Source organism: Malus domestica, chromosome 07 (genome assembly GCF_042453785.1).
Source record: "Malus domestica chromosome 07, GDT2T_hap1".
NCBI lineage: Eukaryota > Viridiplantae > Streptophyta > Magnoliopsida > Rosales > Rosaceae > Malus > Malus domestica.
The window spans coordinates 9,763,289-9,785,542 of record NC_091667.1 but is presented as its reverse complement, the minus strand read 5'-3'; the positions used below and the strand labels follow the sequence as shown (position 1 = coordinate 9,785,542).

At 40.5% G+C, this 22,254-nt stretch overlaps 1 protein-coding gene across 1 annotated transcript; it reads right to left on the bottom strand.

The window, feature by feature from the left end:
* Positions 1-852: 852 nt before the first annotated feature.
* Positions 853-16,802, bottom strand: LOC103445060 (eukaryotic translation initiation factor 4G). The gene is made up of 10 exons (XM_029105527.2): positions 16,588-16,802; positions 16,269-16,472; positions 15,889-16,028; positions 15,539-15,688; positions 15,242-15,315; positions 15,073-15,129; positions 13,436-14,800; positions 10,237-13,340; positions 1,507-1,701; positions 853-1,411 (listed from the first exon to the last, which is right to left on the bottom strand). Exons 2-10 carry the CDS (start codon positions 16,424-16,426, stop codon positions 1,081-1,083), a joined length of 5,574 nt encoding a protein of 1,857 aa, XP_028961360.1. The 5' UTR covers positions 16,427-16,472; positions 16,588-16,802; the 3' UTR covers positions 853-1,080.
* Positions 16,803-22,254: the final 5,452 nt, after the last annotated feature.

The following is a 22,254-nucleotide window of genomic DNA, read 5'->3' as shown; positions in this document are numbered from 1 at the left end:
TGGATTTGGTTGCCTATCCCCAAAGCAATAAGCAAGGATGGAGTTGCTCTTATCAAGACCCGTAATGTGTCAATACCAAGCTACTCAATAGTCTGCCATTGCGCATTTCATTCCCAACGAGCAAGCAGGAACACCAGAAAGAAGTAATGGTGGCCGCAAGAGTTTAAACTCTTTCGTATAGCATGGATGAGATAAGAGATGGAGCATTGGTTCTTGAAAATTTTGACTCGGAGTTTTGGTCTTTAATTTAAAAATTCATGAGCATTGGCCAGAAACTTGTATAAAATGTGGAGCAAGTACTTTAAGTTACACCGTTGGTTGTTAGAAGTTGTGTCCCTTAATGCTTCTTATAACTTTTTTCTTTTTAACAAAAGTTATAACATCATAAAGGAATATTGTTCTGGATCAAAGCTCCAATTAGGTCAAATACAAGGACTAATACTGCAATTTTCTTTTCGTAATGAGACAGAAAATAAATTGAACAATAAACAGGTTCTGCCTATCATATGATATTGCATATGCAAAAGGTACGAGGCATTCTCGTCATACTTTGTTCCGGAATGAAAGCAACAACATCAGAGGATCTTCAGGCAATTGAACATTATTGAGGAACCATAAACGCCTTTCGCTCTCACTTTGTATGGAATCGAAAACTGAACCTATTCTAATCCAACTTAGCCGATCGACTTTATTGGACAGAATCGAAATCTGAACATATTTTATCGACTTTTTTCGGTTACAAGGCTTCCAAAGTAGTCAAATCATTCAATCTAAAACTTTACAGAAACCGACGGAAGAAGAGAAACGGAGCATTGAGATGTACAAAGATTGCTAGAAAGAACAATTGACAAGGACGAGAAAATGATGCTCAATTGAACCTTTGGTCACTGCAGAAATATTGTTAAGAAATAACATTAAAACATGGAGAAATTAAACCCCCCCCCCCCCCCCATCCCATCCCATTACATAAATTTCCCAGGGCCCTCCATAAAAAATATTTTTGCAAATTCGTCCAGAACCCTACTAAAAGCACTAACCATGAATTCCTTCTAGCACGATTTCAACGAGCATCGCTAATCTCTAAATAAATTTCTCTAGTATCCTTGATTTGAGAGGATCTGGGGGACGAAAAGTCTCTAACCGCAAGTTGGAGGACATACGGATCTCATTCAAACCGCTATCTCCTTTCTCTGATTTGATAATCTCCAAGGCACTCCCAAGAACGTTGCCTGCAAGCCCGCCTTTCAGAAGATGCCCTGGCTCCTCTCCACCTTCTTGTATTAATTGGCCAATCTGATTCAAGGAAATGACATTTTCTAAAATGACTTTGGCAAAGATAAGGCCAAGAAACTCTGGTGCTCTCGGGGCATCATTCACTGCATCCTCTAAGGAGGACAGAACAGCTTCAAACCTGGGCAGATAAAAGAAATTAAATAATAGAAAAACGCACAATACCGAGAAGACCGTCAATTTCAATAACCAAATGCAGATGTAAACTTTCCCTACCCTTTGATGAGCTGAGGCTGACTCAAAGTTCCATCATGGTTCTTTGTAAGGTTGACCAGAAGCTTTGCCAGGAGATGTCTTTCAGTGTCCTTCCTCTCAAAAGAGTCTGTGACCCAAAGAGAGATAATCGACGGATGGAAGCTTGGTGAGTTCAGCTCTTTAATGCATAAAGCAACCTCTTTCTCGTCTCGAGCACTGAAAATATGAAAGAAAACAAAATTGAGGAAGAGCATATGAAAAATCTTTAACGAGAGTTTAAGGAAGTTCTATAATACATCACACCCATCCAAAGACAATGCTACAGTTATTACTGTCAACAACATAAACCATATATGAGGTGTATAAGAATAATAATAAACCAGTGCAGACCTCCTATTCCAAAATGGATCCATACTTTTAGAACAATTCTGCTTGCTTTCCCGCAAGTATATACAACAACAACAACAACAACAACAAAGCCTTTTCCCACTAAGTGGGGTCGGCTATATGAATCCTAGAACGCCATTGCGCTCGGTTTTGTGTCATGTCCTCCGTTAGATCCAAGTACTCTAAGTCTTTTCTTAGAGTCTCTTCCAAAGTTGTCCTAGGTCTTCCTCTACCCCTTCGGCCCTGAACCTTTGTCCCGTAGTCACATCTTCGAACCGGAGCGTCAGTCGGCCTTCTTTGCACATGTTCAAAATCACCGGAGCCGATTTTCTCTCATATTTCCTACAATTTCGGCTACTCCTACTTTACCTCGGATATCCTCATTCCCAATCTTATCCTTTCTCGTGTGCCCACACATCCCACGAAGCATCCTCATCTCCGCTACACCCATTTTGTGTACGTGTTGATGCTTCACCACCCAACATTCTGTGCCATACAACATCGCTAGCCTTATTGCCGTCCTATAAAATTTTCCCTTGAGCTTCAGTGGCCTACGACGGTCACACAACACGCCGGATGCACTCTTTCCATCCAGCTCGTATTCTATGGTTGAGATCTCCATCTAATTCTCCGTTCTCTTGCAAGATAGATCCTAGGTAGCGAAAACGATCGCTTTTTGTGATCTTCGCTAGATTGCTCCGGTCATTAGTGTGGATAAGTATATAAATGGATAGAGATAGGAAAGCAAACACAAGATGTACGTGGTTCACCCAGATTGGCTACGTCCACGGAATAGAAGAGTTCTCATTAATTGTGAAGGGTTTACACAAGTACATAGGTTCAAGCTCTCATTTAGTGAGTACAAGTGAATGATTTAGTACAAATGACATTAGGAAATATTGTGGGAGAATGATCTCGTAATCACGAAACTTCTAAGTATCGGAGTGTGGTGTCGTCTTGACTTGCCTTATCTGTCTCATAGGTAGATGTGGCATCTTCTCTGGAAGTACTCTTCCTCCATCCAGGGGTGGTATCTTTAACTGGTGGAGATGCACAAGGTAATGTATCAATTTCACTTGAAGCTTACTTGTAGTTTCAGGCTTGGTCAAGCGCGATACAAACCATGTAGTAGGAGTCCCCCAAGTCGCCGAGCTAGGGGGTCTGCTGAAAGAGGTGACAGACAAGGTAAGCAATCAGAGCTCCGACTGATTGTTCACCTTCTCCCCATCTTGCAGCAGCATGAAGGATAAAGAGAAGAAAAATGAGAAGAGATGATATGAGATACTTTTGCTTTTGAAGAAGTAACTTTCCACAGGCTTATTCTTGAACTGAGATGGAGGGTTTTCTGGTTTCCTCCAGAGTATAAGGCCGACTGAAGAATTTGAGGGTCAAAACAAGTCCATCAAATCTAGAGTACGTTCCACCCTGCTGATATGGGATACTTTTGCTTTTGACAGAGTAATGAATGTATCGGCACGTGTGCTGTTACGCTTGTCTCCACATGCTTCCTTGTATCCTTCGCACTTGCCCTATCTGTTCCTCAAGCAGATGCGGAATCTTCCCTGGAAACATAAGATGTTGAAGATGAGTACTCGAGAGCAATGCCAGGTAAGTAATCAGGTAAGGGGTTCCAGGCAGTCAGTTCCTGGCTGGAAGCTTGATTCCAAGTGCTGACTGATTGCTCTCTTTCTCCTTGTCTTGCAGGTAAAAACAAGGCCAAAAGAAAAGACAGGGAAAAAGCATGATATGGGATACTCTTGCTTTTAACCCTGATGATATGAGATATTCTTGCTCTAGTATAGCTTGTTTGCAGAGGTATTATCGGGGGGAAAGAAAGCTGAATATTTCGAAAGGCTTCGTTGGGAGTGCCCTCTCAGATATGATGAAGGGTTGAGCATTTTTGCAGGTCTGCCTGTCCGTTGGGGATGGAGGTCGACATATATAGGAGTCTCCCTAACAACAAGTAGTAATGCTATTCCTTTACCCTGCTTGGTCATAGCACGGTAGTGGGAGCTGCCTGTTTCACATGTTTTAACTCTGTCAGAGCACTTTGAAAAAGTGGTCTGTGGTATCTGCCTCTCGAGATTCGGAGAACGATGCCTCTTCGATTTTTGAGAAAGCAATCATGATGGGGGTATGACTCTCGAGATTCGGAGAGCAGTGTCTCTTCGATTTTTGAGGAAGTAATCATGTTGGGAGTCTGGCTCTCGAGATTCGGAGGACGGTGCCTCTTCGATTTTGGAGCAAGCAATCTTGTTGGGAGTGTTGTCTCGAATGTGAGTAAAGGTTGGGCATGTTTGCTAGTCTATCTTGCCACGAAGCACAAAGGTTGACACACAGGGACTTTCCAATTATCCAGCAATGGTACTGTTCCTTTACCCTCTCTTCGATTTTGAGAAAGTAGTCATGTTGGGAGTCTGGCTCTCGAGATTCGGAGGACGGTGCCTCTTCGATTTTGGAGCAAGCAATCTTATTGGGAGTGTTTTCTCGAATGTGAGTAAAGGTTGGGCATGTTTGCTAGTCTACCTTGCCACGAAGCACAGAGGTTGACACACAGGGACTTTCCAATTATCCATCAGTGGTACTGTTCCTTTACAGTTGTGGGTAATAATATGGTAGCTAGACCTTCAAAATTTATGTGTCTAAACTTTTGTTAGTGCTGTTTCTTTGCTATTCTTTTACCTTTCTTGGTCAGAGCGATGTAGTGGGAGCTGCAAGCTTCACGTGCTCAACTTTGGCAGAGAACTTTGGCAAAGTTATTTGTGGTACCCATGAGCTATTGTTGCGTGTGGGAAGTGGGTGATTGAACAGTAAGATTCATGTGCTTTCTACTTCACCAGAAGTCTTCGACAGAATGCCCATAATTTCTGCAAAGCTGAGTGTGCGTGTGACAGGTGCTGACAAGGCTAGAAAAGTAGGTGCCTCTTCGATTTCTGAGATCGGCCCTCGTGGTCTCTGAGCAGCCCAGCTTTTGAGAAAGCGAGCGCCTCTTCGATTGATTCGGAGAACGATGCCTCATCGATTTTTGAGAAAGCAATCATGCTGGGGGTCTGGCTCTCGAGATTCGGGGAGCAGTGTCTCTTCGATTTTTGAGAAAGTAATCATGTTGGGAGTCTGGCTCTCGAGATTCGGAAGGCGGTGCCTCTTCGATTTTGGAGCAAGCAATCTTGTTGGGAGTGTTTTCTCGAATGTGAGTAAAGGTTGGGCATGTTTGCTAGTCTACCTTGCCACGAAGCACAGAGGTTGACACACAGGGACTTTCCAATTATCCAGCAATGGTACTGTTCCTTTACCCTCTCTTCGATTTTTAAGAAAGTAGTCATGTTGGGAGTCTGGCTCTCGAGATTCGGAGGACGGTGCCTCTTCGATTTTGGAGCAAGCAATCTTATTGGGAGTGTTTTCTCGAATGTGAGTAAAGGTTGGGCATGTTTGCTAGTCTACCTTGCCACGAAGCACAGAGGTTGACACACAGGGACTTTCCAATTATCCAGCAGTGGTACTGTTCCTTTACCCTTGTGGGTAATAATATGGTAGCTAGACCGTCAAAATTTATGGGTCTAAACTTTGTTAGTGCTGTTTCTTTGCTATTCTTTTACCCTTCTTGGTCAGAGCGATGTAGTGGGAGCTGCAAGCTTCACGTGCTCAACTTTGGCAGAGAACTTTGGCAAAGTTATTTGTGGTACCCATGAGCTATTGTTGCGTATGGGAAGTGGGTGATTGAACAGTAAGATTCATGTGTTTTCTACTTCCCCAGAAGTCTTTGACAGAATGCCCATAATTTCCGCAAAACTGAGTGTGCGTGTGACTGACAAGGCTGGAAAAGGCTGGAAAAGTAGGTGCCTCTTCGATTTCTAAGATCGGCCCTCGTGGTCTCTGGGGAGCCCAGCTTTTGAGAAAGCGAGCGCCTCTTCGATTTTTGAGATCGGCCTTCGTGGTATTTGAGCAGCCCAACTTTTGAGAAAGCAAACGCCTCTTCGATTTCTGAGATCAACCCTCGTGATCTCTAAGCAGCCCAGCTTTTGAGAAAGCAAACGCCTCTTCGATTTCTGAGCAGGCGCCTCTTCGATTTCTGAAGCTTCGTCGAGTGCAGATTTTTATAGGGGCTGGCATTAAGTTCCAAAGCACACTTGAATCTCCACCAGTAGAAGCTTCATTCTTGCACTTCTAAGATCTTGATTTGTCCGACCTCTTCTCTCTTCAACACCTTTGAAAATGTCTGGCCCCTCCGACCGTCGTTTTGACTTGAACCTTGTTGAAGAGGCAGCCCCGCCTTCTCCAGACAACATATGGCGCCCATCCTTCGTCTCCCCTACTGGTCCTCTTACCGTTGGGGATTCCGTGATGAAGAATGATATGACCGCTGCGGTGGTGGCCAGGAACCTTCTCACTCCCAAAGATAACAGACTACTTTCCAAACGGTCTGATGAGTTAGCTGTTAAGGATTCGCTGGCTCTCAGTGTTCAGTGTGCAGGTTCTGTGTCTAATATGGCCCAACGCCTATTTGCTCGAACCCGCCAAGTTGAATCATTGGCGGCTGAAGTGATGAGTCTCAAACAGGAGATTAGAGGGCTCAAGCATGAGAATAAACAGTTGCACCGGCTCGCACATGACTATGCTACAAACATGAAGAGGAAGCTTGACCAGATGAAGGAAACTGATGGTCAGGTTTTACTTGATCATCAGAGATTTGTGGGTTTGTTCCAAAGGCATTTATTGCCTTCGTCTTCTGGGGCTGTACCGCGTAATGAAGCTCCAAATGATCAACCTCTGATGCCTCCTCCTTCTAGGGTTCTGTCCAGTACTGAGGCTCCAAATGATCCCCCTCCGGTGCCTTCTCTTTCTAGGGCTCTACCGACTGCTGAGACTTCTCCTAAGCAACCTTTGTGAAGGCTCCCTCTTGTGTGCTTATTTTGACTCATGTATATGTACATATTTGTAGCTTATCGGGGATATCAATAAATAAGCTTTCCTTCATTTCAACGTATTGTGTTAAATACACCAAAGCCTTCTTCGCTAAGTTCTTTGAATTTTCTTTTGTTAAAGCTTGTATGTTGAAGCTTTCTGAGTGGAGCATGTAGGTTGGGGTAGTGTTCCCTTAATTTCCCGAGTGAGGAAAACTTCTCGGTTGGAGACTTGGAAAATCCAAGTCACTGAGTGGGATCGGCTATATGAATCTTAGAACGCCATTGTGCTCGATCCTGTGTCATGTCCTTCGTTAGATCCAAGTACTCTAAGTCTTTTCTTAGAGTCTCTTCCAAAGTTTTCCTAGGTCTTCCTCTACCCCTTCGGCCCTGAACCTCTGTCCCATAGTCGCATCTTCTAATCGGAACGTCAGTAGGCCTTCTTTGCACATGTCCAAACCACCGTAACCGATTTTCTCTCATCTTTCCTTCAATTTCGGCTACTCCTACTTTACCCCGGATATCCTCATTCCTAATCTTATCCTTTCTCGTGTGCCCACACATCCAACGAAGCATCCTCATCTCCGCTACACCCATTTTGTGTACGTGTTGATGTTTCACCGCCCAACATTCTGTGCCATACAGCATCGCCGGCCTTATTGCCGTCCTATAAAATTTTCCCTTGAGCTTCAGTGGCATACGGCGGTCACACAACACGCCGGATGCACTCTTCCACTTCATCCATCCAGCTTGTATTCTATGGTTGAGATCTCCATCTAATTCTCCGTTCTTTTGCAAGATAGATCCTAGGTAACGAAAACGGTCGCTCTTTGGTATTTCTTGATCTCCGATCCTCACCCCTAACTCGTTTTGGCCTCCATTTGCACTGAACTTGCACTCCATATATTCTGTCTTTGATCGGCTTAGGCGAAGACCTTTAGATTCCAACACTTCTCTCCAAAGGTTAAGCTTTGCATTTACCCCTTCCTGAGTTTCATCTATCAACACTATATCGTCTGCGAAAAGCATACACCAAGGAATATCATCTTGAATATGTCGTGTTAACTCATCCATTACCAACGCAAAAAGGTAAGGACTTAAGGATGAGCCTTGATGTAATCCTACAGTTATGGGAAAGCTTTCGGTTTGTCCTTCATGAGTTCTTACGGCAGTCTTTGCTCCTTCATACATATCCTTTATAGCTTGGATATATGCTACTCGTACTCCTTTCTTCTCTAAAATCCTCCAAAGAATGTCTCTTGGGACCCTATCATACGCTTTTTCCAAATCTATAAAGACCATGTGTAAATCCTTTTTCCCATCTCTATATCTTTCCATCAATCTTCGTAAGAGATAGATTGCCTCCATGGTTGAGCGCCCTGGCATGAACCCGAATTGGTTGTCCGAAACCCGTGTCTCTTGCCTCAATCTATGCTCAATGACTCTCTCCCAGAGCTTCATTGTATGACTCATTAGCTTAATACCCCTATAGTTCATGCAATTTTGTACGTCGCCCTTATTCTTGTAGATAGGCACCAAAGTGCTCATTCGCCACTCATTTGGCATCTTCTTCGTTTTCAAAATCCTATTGAAAAGGTCAGTGAGCCATGTTATACCTGTCTCTCCCAAAAGTTTCCACACTTCGATTGGTATATCGTCTGGGCCTATTGCTTTTTTATGCTTCATCTTCTTCAAAGCTACAACCACTTCTTCCTTCCGGATTCGACGATAAAAAGAGTAGTTTCTACACTCTTCTGAGTTACTCAACTCCCCTAAAGAAGCACTCACTTCATGTCCTTCATTGAAAAGATTATGAAAATAACCTCTCCATCTGTCTTTAACCGCGTTCTCTGTAGCAAGAACCTTTCCATCCTCATCCTTGATGCACCTCACTTGGTTTAGGTCCCTTGTCTTCTTTTCCCTTGCTCACTTATCACTGTGCTCAGGCCACACAGCGCGCCACTTACGGGTGACGCCCTAGCTTTAGCGCGATTTTGTTCTGGATTCATTTTCATAAGGATTCGACGTGGTCATGGAGTGCCGGCTGTCGACTACCTGACGCCCTCCCCCTCCTCCTTTATCCGGGCTTGGGACCGGCCATGTAAGACATAGGCGGAGTTGCTTTCCCGCAAGTATATAATTAAAATAAAAAACCATATATGTAGAACACCATCTAAGATGAGTTCTTGGAAAGCCAACGATTGAACATCTACAATATATACTAAATCTTTAAATGCCAAAGATTAAGATCATCCACCATACATAGGTCTGATTCTGACATCAAATGGATGCATCAGGGCAAGAATGAGTTCTTTTTATTTTTTATTTTTAAAAGAAATAAAAGAGAATGAGTTGTTTTAATATGGTAAGAAGAAAGAAGAAAGGGGGGAAAAACATGACCGGCCACAATTAAACCATACACATTTAGATATCACATTGCTTGTCATTGCACTCACTGCATTCAAGTCAACCTAGAAGTTTCCAAAGTAGCAGGTCAAATGTTGTACAAAGTCTACAATTCTCCATGCCAAAATAACTTCCCAAGGTTTCTCAATATCCATGAATGCACAACAATAAATTCAGCAAAAAATTAAGAGGGTAGATACCCCTCCAAAAAATTAAGACATCCGTGACAAAAGATAAAAAAAGATTTTCATCTTCAACAGCATAAAATGATCCAAACTTATTTATTTCCATATCTGCATTATTTATGCAAAGAAACCCTAAAGTATATTTTTCAACAGATGTGAAAAAACATAAAGATTTGAACAATTGCAATCATATGGTTTAACTAAAAAGTGAATTTTCCAACCAAGATCTAACAATTAAAGATGAGTTAGTTATCAGGAGGAATGTTAAGAGTAGATAGAAATCAATCTTACTGCCTACATTATTTTATTTTCTTTTCTAAAACAAATATTTAAAATTAGGACCTCTACATACACCTCACTCATCCCATGCCACTTGAGCTTGGCTTATGGATCCCATATTCTACCAACTGCATTTCCGAGAGTCCGAACGAATTGTGTATACCACTTTACAACATAGCGTACAAGTAATCACACAACAAAATCCATAACAACTAACTCAACTCCTTTACTTTTATTGTTTTTTTTATTTTCCTTTCTGTCTTCTGTACCACCTGTGCGGTCCATTCAATGCCAGAGAAACAATCCCGATTCTATTTATGCAACTTGAAGTTGACCAAAAAAATTGAAAGATGACCAACCATTGCTCCTTAGTCCTATCCATTCCCCAGACACAGAACGAATACACAATCACATTAAGCAAATCATAGGCAGATTATTTTAGCAAGCAGAGAACTATCACATCTGAAAGATGCATTGAACTAAGAAAATAACATAACAAATTAGAACAGTCTAAAGCATGCATGAGACAACAGTTTCTTAACCCAAAAAAATAGCAATGAGAAAGGACTGCTCTCTCAAAAATAAGAATATACCTGTAAAATTCTTTAATTGCTGCCAAAGACAGATCTCTAAGACGGTCTTCCGTCAATACATTTTCTGAAGGAACATTTTGTGTTAAAGTTGCTCCATGTGCACGTGTGGGTGGTGAAGTTGGAAGAGTTCTATGATCTGAACTCCTCAGGTCCCTACCACCAAAACTTAAATTACGCTCTGATACGCTTGACTGATCATAAGCAGCTGGACCTGAAAATCTATCTGGCATATATCTTGGCACAGGATCCTCCCTTGGGTTGTAAGTTGTCCGCTCTGAAAGAGAACTGAAACCATTCGAACCAGCAGTCATCCTCCTAGAGTCTCCAGCACTGGGAGGCATCTCAGCCAAAGGAGCAGCTGACATTGATGGTGGTCCTCTGATGGACATTCCTCTGGCAAGACCACCCTGGGGACCCAAAGTTATAGAATCATCACCAATTGGTCTGTGTGTCAAGGGAACTGACAAGGTCCTACTCTCATAAGAATGTCTTTCATCTGTACGGACATCCTGACTGCCATAACCACGAACCTGAGCAGGCATCCCACGGAAACCACCCATATGGGCATTAGGTGAAGATAACATAGTCGATCCTCTTGGACTGAATTCCATAGGAGGCCCCCTTCTAGCTGATGGATTGATTCCAGGACCACGGGCCAGCCTACTAGACTGTGCCTGTCGTTCTTGTGCAGCATCTCTGTGTACTTCCTCAATCTTTTTTGGTCCTTCAACTTTCCTCCTCTGCTGCCATTTATTCTTTCTCAAATCAATTGCATCCTTCAACATGAACCTAACCCTAGAAGATAATTTCATGTTATTCGATAAGCTTTTCATCCTTTCAAAATATGCATCCATGTGCTCCTTGGCTTTCGGATGATCAATCATCTCCCCAATTGTGCTCATTAGTTTGCACAAAGCTTCAATATCTTCCTCATCTGGAGTCTGTTGCTGACCTAACAACTTTTTAATGCATTCGTGCATAATTCTCTCAGTCAACATTTTCTTTTTGTAAAGCTCCCCAATTAATCTAATGTTACCCAACATTCGTCTTCGCGCTTTGATTCTTTTCTCCTCTCTTTCTTCTTCAGACTGTTTCACTTGACCCTCCTCATCGGCCTTATTGGCCTCCTCTTGCTCTCTTTCTCCCCTCTCAAATTCCTCCTGGCACTTGTTCAAAAGCAATCTCTTAAAAGTTATCTTTTCATTGTCCTCACTGAAATCAGGCAACTCTCCAGCAAGATAAAAACAGAAGTTAGCATACATCTCACAGAAAGTAGGCTCCATAAGAGCCTTGTCAAAGATCTGTGAAATGACACCAGTTAGAGTCGTTGCATTATCTATATTAACAGCTTTCACTTGCTCGAATAGTTTTTCAAAGTTTTGAGGAGTTAACTTGTTCAGTATAGCCTTTAACTGCCTTTGCTTGGCCTGCTCTTCATCACTCACTTTACCCACTTCATACTTCCTGTCAGCTTTGTGCATCACCTGTAATGGAGTATGAGGAGAAGGCATCAAGCCCTTAGGTTGAAAATTTGTAGCTCTCTGCCACCTGTCAGCATCAGAATTATTTCTTTGCATCCCTCCCTGATGACCAACAGAGTGAGCAGGCCCAGGCAGGATCCCTCTAACATGCTGCTGAACTGATGTCGGTGCACGTGGATTCCTCAAAACACCAAAATTTGGTCCTTGGCCAGTTCGGAAATTGGCAGCACCTCCCTTATTCCATCTATCATCATCCATTATTCCACTCCCACGACGGTCAAGTCTAGCGGCCCCTCCTTGCCTATCAACAATTCTTCCCGGACTAGGGAGCGAATCATAATCAATAGAAGTAGCAGCATTCACATTAGCATCCAAGATCTCTGCTATATCAGACAAAATTTCAAAACCTTCTGGAAGCTCAGTAAATTGCTCAGAAAATTTCATAAGGAAATCTCTGGAATATTTCTTCGCCCCATGTTCATGTCCATCTTTGTCAGAATCATCCACTCCACAGACCAGCTCTCCAGTATCTGAGGTTTCCAGTTTTAGGGTAGAGATGTCAGCAGCGTCTTCCCAATCCTCTGGCTCAGCTTTAACCGGTGCATCTTTCTCTCTCCCTACAGCATCTTGCTGAGGAGCATCAGTAGCTACCTGCTTTGAAATTATACTGGTCATAATACTTTCAGTGTTTTCAATACCCTTCTTTTCTTCAGGGTTCTTGTATGCCCCATAAAGATCAGAGGTCACGCCAGCAGCATCTGCCTTAGAAAGAATTTCTTTTCTTTTCTTCTTCCCCTTTGAAATAGTACTCTTAGTTCTATTCAGTTCAGGTTTGTCCCTGAAGTCTGACTCTGAACGAGAATCCCCACCACTACCAATATTCTCAATATTTCCCTCACCACCACCAATATTCTCCTCACATGTACCTTCAGTTTCAGTTTTTGAAGTTCTACCCGAAAGTTCGGTAGTTTGAACAGAAGAAGAATGCTGCTCTAATTTGTTAGATTTTGAAAAAAAAACTTCACTACCACCCATACTATCACTTCTGCTTAAAGAGGCATCCATTCCACCAGATTCTGCATGGAGACACTCATAATGGCCCTGCCCTCCTTGTGCAGTGTCTGAGATTGCAACAGTACTTCCCTTAGCTGTTTCCTTCACAACAGAATGATCTGCAGGTACTTTAGCAGATTCCAGAGGTTTTACAGAGATGGATTCTGCAGAAATACCATGAGCTTCAGTATCCTGTTTGTAATTTCCAGACAAACTTTGTTCTGCCCCCATCAAGTCACGCTGTCCTTGTTCATCTGGTTGTAAAGAACTGTCTAGTTGAGTACGATGAACGGAATCTGAAGTACCAACAACCATCCCAGGAGCAGATATTTCAGAAGAGATGGGAATAGTGCCTTGCCCAATAACTTCAGTCTTTGATTCCAAACAATCAGCAGTAGGAGCACTAAAATCTGACAGTGGTTCCTTCGCTGACTTTGAAACAGATGCACTAGTTACTGGAGCAAGAGTTGTATTAGCTTCTACAGTGCCAGAAACATCACTAGTAGAAGGTATACCATGCTCTGCAGACTGAGACAGAACGCTTGATGTAGAGCTAGACTGCCCAACAACCTGTCATCAAGGATGTAAAATGATGACACAAATTTAAATGCTACTGTTAAAGAGAAGAAACTAGAAGGTTATCTAAAAATACTGAAAATAAGTACCTGAAGCTGTGGTTGAACATTTCCCTTCCTCCCTGGATTCTTTTGCTGATCTATAATTGAGTTTGACCGACTAAGAGTTTCTTTTTTTCTGGGTTCAGTGATGATCACAACTGGTGCAGACTCCTCAGTTGGGGCAGCTGCAGAAGAGGACAAAAGATTTGAAACCTGTTTTTCAACTGAAGCAGTGGCAGGTGCATTTGCAGATATTTTTTCCATCACCGGCAATGATTTGAGGATGGATTGGTCACCTGCAGATTGGATAATTTCTCCAGATTGTCTCACAGGCTTTGATAATTCACCCTTTTCAACAACAGTTGAGCTGTTTGGCAATGGGTCGACAACCTTCTCTCCAACAGTTCCAGCAGGTGGTTTAATTACAACAGGAATAGTTGCTGATGGAACAGAGGCACTTATATTATGTACATCACGTGCATGTTCCAGGTTAGGTGGATCCACCACATTGTGCATAAGGGACCCAGACTTGCTAACAGGCAGGGTACTATGAGATGACGGATTAATGAAAGGTACAGGTTGGGAACCCTGGCTGACTGGATAGCTGAACCTCGGTGCTTGTGAATTGGGCGGCATATGACTACTAGTTAAGGGATGAGAACTTGGAGCAGGATAATATAGGGAGCTGGGATTGTAAGAATTGGCATAAAAGGTGGTAGTATGAGGATGGGCAAATGATGGAATAGGCTGGGATTGAGGAGGAATGTTTGGGTGAGTCCTGGGGGCTGATGGCCCACTATCTGGATATGAATCTGTCCTTTTATCAAGCCTCAACTCTTCATGTGTATCTGGATGTGTAATCTTGACAGGAGTTTTACGAGGGCCGCCAAACTTCCTACCCTGTTGTTGGGGGTATTGTGATGCCATGCTGATCCCCAAGTTGCCCATCTGAGGTATTTGAGGACCCATTTGGGGGGTAAAAGTCATGTTCTGGCCCTGATGCATAATTCCCTGGGGCTGCATTGGATGGGGCTGGAGACCTTGAACAAACACTGGCTGCTGTACTTGAGTACTACCAATTGATAATTGCATAGGCATTGGCATTTGAATTGAACTGGCACTCATACTCTGAGATTGGATCTGCTGGTTGGGGCCACCAAATTGCACTGGAACCTGTGGCTGATGAAATGGCATTGGCATGGACATCCCAGCCATTGGATGAGGAGAAGGTTTCTGAGTTTGACTAGGAGGGGGTGCATGTGAGACTTGCACATCCTTTTTAACCTTGGGTACCATATGAACCTCAGCAGCATTAGGTTGATCAATGGACGCTGAATCTTTCCTTGGTAACTGCTGTTTAGGAACAGTAGGGACTGGCACTGAAGGCACAACTCTAAAAGAATCATGGCGCGCCTGCATGTTCAAGCATGACATAGTGATTTCACAAATTAATAAACAAAATTGAAAAGCATAATGATACCAAATTACTCATTGAAATTAAGTCATTTTTAAATTCATATACAAAGAATAATATTTCATGAAACAAGTAAACAGAAGGACATAATAGGAAGACAAAAACTACTGTATACATACACTTCTGCCAAAAAACATCATGTGCAGTTGAACCAATCAGACTATTCAGTAAAAAAAGGCAGGAAGATGAGAGAGAAGAAAAACAAGCTAACCTGATCACGTTTCTGCTCATCCAAATTTGGGGGAGCTGAGCTGGTTCGAGCAGGAATCTACAAGGAACACAACTTTCCACTTTTAAAAACATGCTATAATTTGTTCAGCGCTTAGAAATACAGGAAATTAGAGAATTTTAATCAAGAGTTCGCTAGCATATAACAATACCTGCATCCCATTCATGAAGCCAGGGCTTATAGACCCAAACTGAAAGGCAAAGCCCTTGGACGCATCTCCTGGGGCTAAAACCAACAGAAAATGTTAAAACCTGATTATTGGCATTTACTAATATATCATAAATCATATATCAGCACGTTAAAATCATTACTAAATCAACTATTTGGGATAACACTGCCAAGAGAATCTAGCATTGACATCACAACATTACTATATGACAGTGAAAATACGCCAACATTCCCCCAACATTGAGTACAACAAAATCCATGGTCCAGAGTGTGAACTTACGCTTCGCTGGTGTAGTGGGTGTTCTTGTGTCAGAAGTCATGGAGGCAGATTGAGAAGTGGGAGGTTTTGGAACAGTTCGGGAGCTTCTCTGAGAGGCTGATGCTTCAGCTGTACGGGAAGCTGTGCTTGCAACAGGTGCATCAGAACCTCCTACATCAGATCAATCACAGGAAAACATTGCCAAGAAATGAGAATCAAACAAAATGGGCAACACAGATTTAATAAAAAAAAAACCATTTATCTCAGATTCCCAAACTCCTTCAACTGCCCATAAAAGTCTATTAAAACAATCACGACACTATCATATAAATTTCTAGAATGAAAGAGAACAGAAACTTCGAAATCTGTACCATGCAATTGGGGCTGTGCATGGGCTCCGTTTTGTACAACGCCACGTTGTGCAAAAGCAATACCGGAATCCTGAGTATTTACAGTGGTTACACTTGCCCTGGATTGTCCTCCTTGTGCATTGTTATTATTCTTCTTATAACTGAATATTTGAAATAAAAATCATCAAACCCTAACTTCCAACAATCTCAAAAATTCCAAAACGTATTTAAAAAAACCCAAATTTGAAATTACAATCAAAAGCAATATAATTGCATGGATTGTTAAAACTTCAAAGTCAAGTAAAACTGATCAGAAACAAACTCTACACAAAGACACATATGCAATAAGTAGATACGATAGACACACAGAGATATACATATATATATATATATATATGCACCTGCGGTTGGAGGAGATGGAAGGGCCGGGCCCACCGGCGCCGGTGCCCTTAGGGTAAGATGTTGTGTATCCCCTGTGCTGCTGATTAGAGCTTGCGGTTCGCCCTGTTTTCCGGTACTGCGTCTCGTTCTTATCCGACCTTGATTGATTGAAGGACATATATTCCTACGCTTAATTCCCAATTTTTTTTTCCTTCAACTTTTCTCTGCAACCAAACACGCAGATCCACAAACCCCAAATCAAATCAATCAAACCTAGTTATCCGAAAATCTTACCGTAAGCGAGTGATTAAGAGAGTGATTAGGGTTTGATTGGAGTACCTGGAGAGTGAGTGAGGAGAAAGATTAGGGTTTTATTGGGAAACCATGAGAAAGCGCAGAGTGAAATGAAAGAAAAACTTGAAGAGAGAGAGAGAGAGAGAGAGAGAGAGGAGAGTTGTTTTGGTGTTCCGGTGTTTTGGTAAGAGAGAGAAGGGGAAGGGGAAGGGGGAGGAGAGAGAGAGTGTGTGTTGTGGTAACAAACCGACCCGTCAAGTGGTCAAAAGGTAGGGTTTTTAGGAGATCAGAAATCACAAAATCGAATGGGTCTTGTTTTTTTTAATCCCTCTCTTTCGTATTTTTATTTTAATTACCGTTCATTGTCCTCTTTTCTAATTATTTTTGCTTTTTACTATTCATTCTTTCCATTCATTTATTATTTCCACCTTTTCTCTCTCTGTACCTAGAGTATAGAGTATAACCCACCTTACTAAGCAACCTAAAATAAAACAAAAACCTACAAAGCTTGGTTGCGCCTATTTAATTTTTTCGTTTTTTTAATAGAAAAATGCCTGCATTAAAGAGAAAAGCCATTGGGGCATCCGGTTTGGATAGAATCAAAGAGGAAAGCCTGATGGGCTTCTAAAGGAAGAGTTCTATCTCAAACATGAAAATCAAAGACCGAATAACCCACTATAGTAATAGTATCCGTCAGAAAATTTGCTTTCCTAAGGACATGCTTTCAGCAAATTTCCTCAAACGACCCGGCAAGCCACCGAATATATTCTAGGATGGTCTTCAATCTCCAAGGGGGGTTATAGGATCCACTAATAGACTCAATCACCAGTTTTAAATCACCCTCCACCATAATACGAGTCAAGCCTTTAGCCTTAGCCAACCACATGCCATCTTGCAACGCCAGGCATTCCGCAACCAGTCTAATAATATTTTTTTCACTTCTAAATCAGAGTTTTTTCTTGTCTGTCAATCTAGTGCCAATATGACTTATACATTAGTCCATATAAAGGCTTTACGCACACTATTTGATATATTTAATGAAAGTTTAACAATTAGTTCAGTTAAGGCTAAATTGATACAATTTTAATACCTTATAGTGCAAACTAAGAAATGTAGTTCATCAATATTTATCAAATTTATTGTCAATTTTCTTGATTTTTAACTTTTTATATCTTTCTATGATTATGATTTTTTTTTTGTTTTGCTTTGTGATCGCTGGTGAACAGAGGCCAAAGGAGGTGTGGCCACATCTCAGGTCGTCAGAAATCAACCCTAAGAGGGAGAATCTGCCCCCTTGATTCCTCTTTACTGCACGGAACCTGCAGAGAATGTTATTGCTCCTCTACGCGCTTTTTTTTTTTTTATCTTTACTATAGGCGAAAATCTATCCCACCGATATAAGTGAATGCCCGTTTAGCATCGGTTTTGCCAGTGAATACTTGGAAATAAGTCCAAATATTGGCATTTCTGGTGCAAGTCGCGACTGTTGCATAAGGCAATGGTTTAAAGGAGTTGAAACTTGAAGGAAGAAAAAGGTGACGGTTCTTGGATTTACAGCTATTTAAGTTGAAACGCAAAGTTTTATTTTTGTTGTGGCTAACAATGTTACAGATGCAAGCCACTTCTATTTTTTTTCCTTCTTTTTTATTATTATTTTGAACTATTATCAAAAGTTTTCAACAAAAATTTTATTAAAAACCTCAAATATTGTGAAAAACAACTGCGTAACAACATGAGAGATCAATGCTTAAGTAAAGGCATGGTTGTTTATATTGAGATAGATGTTTTTGCTTTTATTGGTAATGAGCCTATTATGCCACGGTTTCATGATATGAAACCTCACGCGACAACAGTTGTAAATTGTTTTTATTGATAAAATATGAATGAATTAATATTATCTACTATCTAAAAGAAATTGGTTGTCTAAATATTTTTAGGACCTTTTACCCTTTTAAATTTCACCGCTCTTCCAGACAATTCCTGACTTTGCCACTGTTTGTGATAGTTTTGATGCAACAATATCTTTTGATGAAGCTTTTATGTTTGTGTTTCGAATGGACCATTTTGAGTTGTCCATTGTACCTTCTTATGGTGTTTTAGTGAAGCATCTTAGTCAAACAAAAATAAATGTACATATCCCTCCTTTAGTGCATGGATCCCACATGGCATTTTGCTTACCAATTTTGAATCATATGCACATGTAATCTAAGGAGTTTTTTTTTTCTTATTTACCGATTCTCTTTTAGAATTTTAATCATCTGAATTCGGTCTTTTTTCAATGACTAATTAGTCAATTTCTCCTTTTTAAGATGCTTTTCTATTTTTCCTTCTTAGTTTCAATTTCTTTTAACTTTTTAATCTTTATCTTTATCTTTATCTAAGTGTCCTTTAGGAGGTGTATTTTATTGAGTTTTTTGAGGACTTTAAAAGAGTTATAAATGCATGAAGTTTAATAAGGATTCATAGACTTCATGTGAGTTTAAGGGAATTCATTCAAAATCTTAGGGGAGAGGCTTCACTTCGTAAAGCCTAAAAAACACTATAAAATCTTTCACTCCTAGCGACTTCGTTGGATGACCATGCTTGTTCCGCAAAACAAGTCATCTGATCTGGATATGGACACAATCAAATCCTATAAGTCTTGGAATCTATACAATCTAAGGATAGGCGTGCGCCACAAGTAATCAAACTCCAACAGTATAAATACACCCATCTAGGGTTCATATATGGTAACGCAATCTTTACACTCTAATTCTCTTGCCCATTGCTTGAGTTTAAAGATCATTCACTACCTTGACCATCGAATAGCCTTTGGCCAGCACATTCCCCCCTAGCCTAAGGTTTGCTTACAGTTGTTTTACTGTTTTGCAGATTGTTAAGGATTACTTGGATTTGTGCTCAACCACCGCTAACAGAGCATATTTGGTTCCAACATTTACATTATATCATCTTTTTCTTAGAAATACACCGATTTGATTCTCCTTCCTGAAGATATATAGGCAATCCTTCTCAGATTCATCACACCCCCTTGTGAATCAAACCTATTTTTTTGCCATAAAAACTTTATTTATCTTATATGTTCTTTCCTTACTCTTTTTAGTGATGTAGGGAATACCCCACACTCTTTGAACAAAGCATAAAATTTGAAAACTTCGCGCATGAATGCAAGTTTAAAATTCAAAGTAGCACTGTTAAAGGAGTCTTTCTTAGCCCATCCCATGATAAACGGTTAGCAGCTTGGGAGACTCAAACTGTAATATGCGCGGCAATGGTTGGCAGGCTACGAGTACGGACACATGAGCCCCTAACCTATAAGTTCAGTACACCCTCTGGCCAGGGCGGTCCTAAGATTTTGGAGGCCATATGGGAGACTCAAACAGAGGCCCTTACATGGTCTAAATTTTGGTTGCTATATCTTCATTTATAATTTATATATTTTTTCTTCTAGTGTATAAATTGGTAAAAACGCAAAAGAAAATAAATAAAAAAGAAGCATAGTTTGGTGGCTATGTACCTGTATGCATTCCCTATGTTTTTGGGTTTGAAATTCCTTACTTTTTAAATACAAAAAGCATGTGTGGTGGCTTTGTACCTATCATATCACGGTACATATATCATAATCAGAACCACTTATGCTCTTTATTATCAACAGCTAAACAAATCACTAGTTATGATATTTCTAGCATCTTATAATGAACTATTAGTTTTTTATTGCATTTTTTTTTCTCGCCCTAAAGTGAGGATGATTCTAACCCTCGCTTGGTTAATTGTCGTTAGATTAGTTAAAATTTGAGATTCGTATCTTAAATCAATTAAACCAAATTAATCTAACGGTAATCAATTCGGTGCGAGTATCACCTGCTCACCTACACTTTAGTGTTGTGAGCAAAGTTGTACTATAATTGTTTTATTTTTTATGGATGACTAAATGATCTTCAAATGGAATGAAAATAGATGATGCTTAAATGGTGACCAAAAGTAAACGAATGATATGTATTCAATTAAATGATGTCATGGATGGAAAGGGGGCCTTTTAAAGATTATATCTTCAAACTTTGTAGGATTTTAATTAATTATGATATTCCTAAATATAGATTTATTTCAAAAGTTATCTTTTAAAATGATAGAAATTAACAAATATTTAAAAAAAAAATAATGTAGATCAAAAAGGCCCAAAATTATTCCACATGGAGTTGAACCCGTGCACAATTAAATGTAAGAATCAGCGCTTGACAACTCCTCTAAGGCAACGTTGCCAACATACTCTATCTATATGTGTACATTATAAAGGTTATTAAATTCAGGGGCCTCTAAAAAATCGGGGGCTCTGTGCGGTCTCACCCCTGGCACCCCCTTAGGGCCAGTCCTGCCTCCGGCACCCTGAAAGTTTATACAACTAGCAAAGTTATGGGTTATAACATTCAAACCTGGGCTCTATGCCATTTAAGGGAATATTTGAAAGGGGCCGATCCAAAAATCATCCGAAGGTGGCTTTGAACTCCGACCCTGAGTACGACTACTTCTATCCTGGACCAACGTACTAGGTCAAGTATATTCTGCAACATTGTATGTTAGTAAGTCTAAAGGGGGCATCCAGACAAGGAAATCCCTAAGAGGAATTTTATTCCAATGGAGCTCTGATATGCTCTGACTAAGCCAGTCAAGGTAGTCCAATCGAAAATGCTCAGGTTCGATGCATAGGGTCTGACAAAAGGATTCAAAAAGTGCTTTCGACCCACATGTCGATAACCAAGTCTCCATAAAACTTTTGTTTAAGCTTCACTAGATATTGGCACGCGATCCAGTCTCTAGGAAAGAAATCCCTTCCTAGTACTACATTGCAAGTATTGAAAACCTTGATCCAAGAATTGGGCCAAGGTAAATTTTTTTTATTGGTTTGTTTCTTGCAGGTTGTTTCAAATATGGTTTGAAATTCTTAAATTGATAAATGTATTGATAAGCATAGAGCGAAAGATTCTTCATGGGTTTAATGTTTTATCTTTGATACCGGAGTAAGGTGGTACTCCGGATATCTCAATGAGAATACTTTATGGATGCTAAGTTTGGAAGGTAATGTTTCTCCGAATCATCATTATCGATGGGGCTTTTGAGACCAGATCCACAAGCTTACTTGTATTTTGCTCCGTTGCTTATTTTATTTCTAAAAATTCGTTTACTTTGGAAAGATTTTATCGGATTTAAATAAGAAGATGCAAGACAAGTAAAAAGTTCGCACAAGTAGACCTGGCATTCGTGTCGTATTTTCTGTGTTCGTGTCATACTCGATATCTTAACAGGTTGTGTAGTGTAACACCCGTTAAAATAAACGGGTAAAATGACCCGACCTGATAATATTAACAGATAATATGATCCGACCCGTTACCCGTTAAGGAAAATATATTTTAAACCAATATATAATCAAATGAAAAACATAATACTAAATAAGAATATACATACTTATTTATCTTACGGCTGTTATTTAAGTGAAATAGAATCCAATGGTACATATTTACTCTCATTTATCTTACGGCTGTTATTTAAGTAAAGTATTTAATAGTTTTTTAATTAATGTAGAAGTGTAAAAAAATATAGAAATATATATACAAACGCTTGTAATGACAAGTTTTACAACTTTCGTGAAGAGCTTAACTTCGAAATTCGCCACTATAATCATATAAATCATAGATAAAAATTTAACCATTGATTGTTGTT